Raw genomic sequence first — 6000 nt, 5'->3', positions numbered from 1 at the left:
CGAATTAGCATCGTGCCGAGGCACAACTTCGCCGAGGCCCTGGGAGATCCAGGCGCGCGCCGGAGGAAATATAGTCCCTGCCGGCGGGCGGCGAGGGGCGGGCGCGCGGCCTCCCGGCGCCGGTGGACCGGGAAGCGGGGCCATGCGCTGGGCCGCGCCGGCCGCCCGGAGGACGCCCGGTGCAACTTGCCGGGCCGCCTGAGGAGTTGGGGTGGCCGCCTTTCTTGCCCCTCACCGGCCCCCCGCTGCTCTCGCCCGTGGGGTCCCTCGGAGGCCGGGCTCGCCCCTCGCCCGGCCCGGCCCCCCTCTCGCTGCCCCTACACCGGGCCGCACAACTTCCCGGGAGCTGGAGCCAAAGTGAGCGCAAAGTGCTGCCCAAGTTCCCGGGATGGAGCTGCAGAGCCGGCCCGAGGCGCTCGCGCTGGAACTCGCACGCCCCCAGGTAGCTGGCTCCGGGGACCCCCGGCCGGGAGCGAGCAGTGCATGGGGAGGGGGGTCGCGGTGGAGCCCGGGCTCCTCCGTTCCCCGCCACCGCAGGTTCTCTCAGGCGCGCGGGGAGGAACCCGCTTCCGATGCTGCCTGGGGGCGGAGGGAGGTGCGCACCTGCACGGAACCCGCCCCCACTCCGGCCCCCGTCCTCCTCCCGAGCGACCCCGCAGTTTGGGGCTCGAGCGTGCGTGGGACGCGAGCCCAGCAGCCTCTCGATGCACGCCAGGGTCTACAGGACTAGGGGAGCCCTCCTCCCCCGGCTTGGTGAGGTTGCCCCTGAGATGGGGCTGCGTAGACAGGCCTCCCTCCCGGCTGTGTCCGGTGTCCCGCACGCCCCGTGCAGCCCCGCACCGTTTGCCAAAGTAGTTTTGGTGACGGTGGCTCGGGGCGAGCGGCGGCGACCGGAGTCTGGCGAGATCGCGGCGCGTGCTCGTGTCTGTGTGTGTGTGTGTGTGTGTGTGTTGGGGAGATTAGGACGCGACTTGAATATTTATGAGCTTTGCTCGACACGGACTCGCCGTGTTTACTTGGCTCTTTGTTCCTCCCCCCTCCCCCGGCACACACACGCACACTCGCACCGCCTCGCACGCGCACCCGACCTGCGAACTTGGCGCGGCTCGGGGCGCGCCGCCGGGTGGCCTGGGCCCCCGCCCCGCCCGCGAGCTGCCCCGATGCGGCGGCAGCCACAGGTAAGCGGCCCCGCGCGGCACTGCCCCGCCGCCGCGCGCGCTCGTGGGGCGCGCGGGAAACTTGGGGCGCGAGCGGCGTGTGGCACCGGCCTGAGCCCGCGGTTTCGTTTCTTCCTGCAGAACGGCGACCTCAAGAAGCAGCTCCACGACAGGCAGCCGCGGATCGCCGCGCTCAGCGACAAACAAGTGAGTGTGGGGGAGCCCCTGTCGCGCGTGGCGGGGAGGGCCCCGGGCACTTCGGTGGCGCCCTGGGAAGTGCGGGCCCGGGCTGCTCGAGGGGGACCCCCAAAGTTGCCGCACGCCCTTTGCGGAAAGAAAGGGCCGCTTGGTGGGGGCAGCGGGTGGGAGGGCGCACTGGAAGACGCGAGCCGCCGGCGTCCATTTTGAGAGGTGGACGTCTTTTGGGGACGTGGAGGCTTCTCCCCGTCGGGTCGCCTCCACTTTGCTCCGGGAGGTGGAGCGACCAGGCGGGTCGGGCCGCTGGATCCCTGGGAAGCCGCTCTCGGGCTCCGCGGCCGGGCCGGTGGGGAAGCCCGTTCCCTCCAGCTCTCCCTGCCTTCACTTTGCTGGCCTCACTTTTTTTATTCTCGGAATCTGACGCCAGCACCCGGAAACAAAAGAAAGGCGCCCCTGGGGCCCCCCGGTTCTGCCCCCATTTGGGTCTGCAGGCGTCAGGTGAGGGGGGCTCCCCGCGGCGTGGCGTAGCGCGGCCGCCGGCCCCCTCGGGTGAGAAAAGTTGTCCATTGTGACTTAGTTGCGCTGGGCAGAGCGCCGGGGGCCCTCGGCAGCACGCACGGAGGCAGGCGCTCGGCCCGCGCCCCCTCCCCCTCCCCGCGCCTCCCCTCCTTCTCCCTTCCCCTCCCCTCCCCTGCTCTCCCCTCCCCTCCCCTCCCTTGCCCTCCCTGCGCAGCCCTGGCCGAGAACTTTGAGCGCTCAGCCAATCTGCGCTCAGGACTGCGGGGCAGGCGGGGCTGGAGGGGGGCGCGACGCCCCTCTGCGACGCCGCCCCTCCCCGGCCCCTCGGCTGTCATCCCCCCCACCTCTCCCACCCCGCTTCCCCACCGTGGGCCACCCCTAACCATCGATCGCGCTTCCTCCGGAATGCGAGACAAACTTGGACTGGGGCTGGCCGGGGAGGGGGCGAGGACGGGAGGAGGGGGCTGGCGGCGGGGGGCGGAGCGCGCGGGACCCCCAGTCCTTTTAAAGTTGGGAAGTGGCTGGGGCCGGGTGGGGGCTGCTGGGGAAAGATGGCTGTGCGGGGTCCCGTGTGGCGCTGGGGTGTCCACCCCCCCATCCCTACCCGGCCGCGCTGGAGCCTGGAAGCTTCCATTCCCGGCGGAGGGGCGGAGCAGGGCTCGCGGGGAGGGGGGAGGGCCCGGCATTTCCATTTTGATTGCTTCGATGCCATTTTTGGAGGGGGAGGGGCGGGGAGACCCTTCTCGCGGAGCACAAAGATGCGCGCGCAGGGGCGAGCCCTATACTTTTCTTGAACGGAAAAAGCGCCCGCAAGTGTGGGGTCCAGGGTGACAGCTGAGGGTTCCCGAGCCTCTCGCCCCTGTCCCGCCTCCGCTTGTCATGGGTTGTGGGCTGTGCTGTGGGAGTGGGCGATGTTTAAACACGGGAGAGAAAGCGTTGCCCCGGCGCCGCTCCAGTGCTTCTTGGGGCTTGCGTGCGCAGCGGCTGCGTCGTGGACTTGGCGGGGCTGTGTCCGGGTTCACGCCCAGGGCGAGCTGGCAGGCGCCTGGACACCTGCGTGCAGGTGCAGCTGAAGGCGGCAGGTGGAAGCCAGGCGCCCAGGCTGCAGTGCGGCTCTTGGCGTTTCCATGCAGGCTCGGACTTTGTGTTTAGAAAGAAGGGGAAACTTCTCTTCCTGGCCTGTTGGGAATGTGTCCTCGGTGTCAAGTGGCTGAGAAGTACGCCTGGGCAGCAGCCAGGAACTTGGCGTTTGTGACTGCGGGTGGGGGTGCGTGGTGCTTGCTGTTCCCTTTGTGGGTTTTGATGTAGCAAGGACTCATAAAAGAGCGAGGGGAGGGGCCGGGCCGTGGTTCCGCGTGCTGATGGAGCTTCCTGGCTGCTCTGCCGCGCGCACTGAGGCTCTGCCCCCCCAGTGCTCTGGGGGTGCTGAGCCGGCCCTTGGGGGCGTTCGCTTGTGATTGCAGCCGGGCAGAGGTCGCAGGCAAGCGTGGGGGCCAGTGGCTCTGGCTGGACTGAAACTTTGCAGCCAAGGCCTTGCTTGCTAATCCTAGACTCTGGGAAGGGAAAACCAGTATGTGGGAACTGCATGTGGATTTGGAGGGGCAGTTCTGAAGAGGACTGCCCCTTGCAGGGGATGCCAGACTTTCTGTGATGGTGGCACACGTGGAGGGCGAGCTGGTCATTGAATGGCAGTCCGGTCACCCACGGCTGTTGGAGATCCTGACTGCGGCCGGCTGCAGCCATCAAGTTCCCACTGGTGCCTTTGACGCATTGGAAACGGGCATTTTGAGGGCTGGCACGTGGCTGTCAGTTCTCTGTAACCTTAGATTTTCTCAGGGATCATGAAGGCATAAATAGGATCTTGGCATTTACAAACAAAACTCAAGTGTTCCTGTACAGACCGGCGGACACAGAACGCCAGGGACACGGGCGAGTGTGGCCCAGTGGAGGCAGGCCGGCTGGTGCTGGGGTGGCAGGCGGCTCCTCACTGCCGGCCCCCTGCTTGGGCGAGATCGACCCCCTGCTTGGGCGTGTGGAGACTGCTCACCATTGTCAGGGAGACCTGAGCTTTGTGAGAGTTCAGTGGAGTTTGAGGCACCTTGGTGGAGGGGTGCTGGACCAGGCGCCTCAGGCAACCAGTGCTTCCTCAGGCTGCCAGGGGTGGACTTGGGGGACCCCCAGAGCTCCTCAGAACTGAGAAGAGGCCCCTGGAAGCTTCCAGAAGGCAGCTCATGGGGTGACGTGGCTCAGCCTCACCAAGGCTCCTGAGGCAGATTTGGCAGCTCCGTGTTTGTGTTCATCGACTTCTTCATCATCCCGCGTGGCATGATCAATACTGCGTGTGAGCCTACCAACTCACACATAAAGGCGTAGGCAGCGCCTGGGACTGCGGGATTCCAGTCAGCTCTCACTTCATGCAGCATGATGAGGGGAGCCAGCTCTCACTTCATGCAGCATGATGAGGGGAGCGTGAGGGGGGTCCCCGGGAGGCCTCCCGCTGTGAGGAGGTTTCCTGGAGCTCTCCTGCTGGAGGGGGGTCCCCGGGAGGCCTCCTGCTGGAGGGGGGGTCCCCTGGGAGGCCTCCCGCTGTGGGGAGGGGTCCCCTGGAGCTCTCCCACTGGAGGGGGTGTCCCCTGGTGCTCTCCTGCTGGAGGGGGTCCCCTGGGAGGATCCTGCAATGAGGGGGTCCCCTGGAACTCTCCCAGTGGAGGGGGGGTCCCCTGGAGCTCACCAGCTGGAGGGGGTGCCCTGGGAGGATCCTGCAATGAGGGGGTCCCCTGGAGCTCTCCCGCTGGAGGGGGGTGTCCCCTGGAGCTCACCCGCTGGAGGGGGTCCCCTGGGAGGCCTCCGAGCCTGCTGTGATTGCTATACATGAGAAGGAGTCAGGATGGCTATGACGCGTCAGCATATGGTTGGGAGGGCAGCACAGACTGGAGTTGGGGAGTTTGGTTCCTCTGTCATGGGGCTGGGGGCTGTGCCAGCTGGGAGGGGGCTGTGCCAGCTGGGAGGGGGCTGTGCCAGCTGGGAGGCGTGTCCATCAGATGCAGCCTGGACATGCACATGTCTTGTGGCTGCACCGGACACAACTTCCTAGGCCAGTTTTGTGCACCTCACTGGGCGATATGGGGTCTGTCTTGGGGCCAGCTCAGGTAGATTACACAGGCATGCCAGGAGCTCCCCTTGGGCCAGATGTGGGCGTTGGAATGTTAGTGGACCAGGCTTCCTGCCCTCAGACGCTCTCACCTGTGGTGGTGAGGCAGGTGTGCCCGACAAGGCCTGGGATATGCCAGCCTCCCCACCTGCCCGGCACCCTGTCCTCCTGGCATGTACTGGTGACTTTCATTCTGGGGTGTGGGTGGAGGAGGGACAGGACGCAGCCAGAAGAGCAGGGTTCAGTGCCTTACTGCGCGTTGGCCTTCACTCCCACAACCCGAGGCTAGCCGATACCTGCCGTGACGGAGTAGAGGGGGCCGCTTCAGCAGACAGACGTGAGCGTTAACATACACAGGATGTACTGGGTCTCAGGAAACACCTCTGGGGCTGTCTGCTGGGGAGGGGGCCCGGCTGCCTGCTGACCCTGGCCTGTCCTGGTAGCACCTCTGTCCTCCCCATCAGCTGGACGCTTGGGCCTCTGGGTACACCTGCTGCTGGACCTACGCGGTGGGCATCCGCGAACTCCAAAGGTCTCCCACGGGATGACTTCCCCATGGCGCTTTGTTGGAGCAGCTCAGGCAACTGGCCGCGGGGTGTAGCCTGCTTCTCCTGTGGTGCCTCTGTGTTTGGGGAAACCTGGTCCTGCATGCGTTCCCTGTTTTGTCTCACATGTGTGAAGCTGGTGAGTGCGTGTCTGCTCCCCGTGTCGTGCAGCGCACCCATGGTGTGCCCAGGACCCATCCTGAGCTGGGAGGTGTGCGTGTGGAGACCGCCGGGGTGGAGGAGGCCTCTGAAGGATGAGCCGGCCCGGCCCGCAGCCCTGTGCAGGCAGCAGTGCTCAGAAAGCGCAGCCTTAGTTCCTGAGACGGCTGGCGAGGGTGGAGTCCTCCGCCTGCCCCGTGCCCCTTGGTTTGGCTCTTGTTGCAGTGTGGGTGCCTTAGGCACACAGTGTGAAGGACAAACAGCAAGGTAT

At 66.5% G+C, this 6000-nt stretch overlaps 1 protein-coding gene across 1 annotated transcript in view; it reads left to right on the top strand.

Moving 5' to 3' along the window:
* Positions 1-324: 324 nt before the first annotated feature.
* Positions 325-6000, top strand: part of PHF21B (PHD finger protein 21B) — a 42163-nt gene continuing 36487 nt past the window's right edge. Inside the window, exons 1-2 of the mRNA XM_040988362.1 lie at positions 325-442; positions 1299-1364. Of these exons, the coding sequence (XP_040844296.1) occupies positions 389-442; positions 1299-1364 (120 nt within the window). The 5' untranslated portion in view covers positions 325-388. The remainder of the gene's footprint in view (positions 443-1298; positions 1365-6000) is intronic.

The sequence above is a fragment of the Ochotona curzoniae genome, unplaced genomic scaffold, assembly GCF_017591425.1.
Source record: "Ochotona curzoniae isolate NIBS_2020 unplaced genomic scaffold, NIBS_Ocur_1.0 contig_1014, whole genome shotgun sequence".
Taxonomy (NCBI): domain Eukaryota; kingdom Metazoa; phylum Chordata; class Mammalia; order Lagomorpha; family Ochotonidae; genus Ochotona; species Ochotona curzoniae.
The sequence above is the reverse complement of the archived record's forward strand: the minus strand, read 5'-3'. Positions and strand labels throughout refer to the sequence as shown.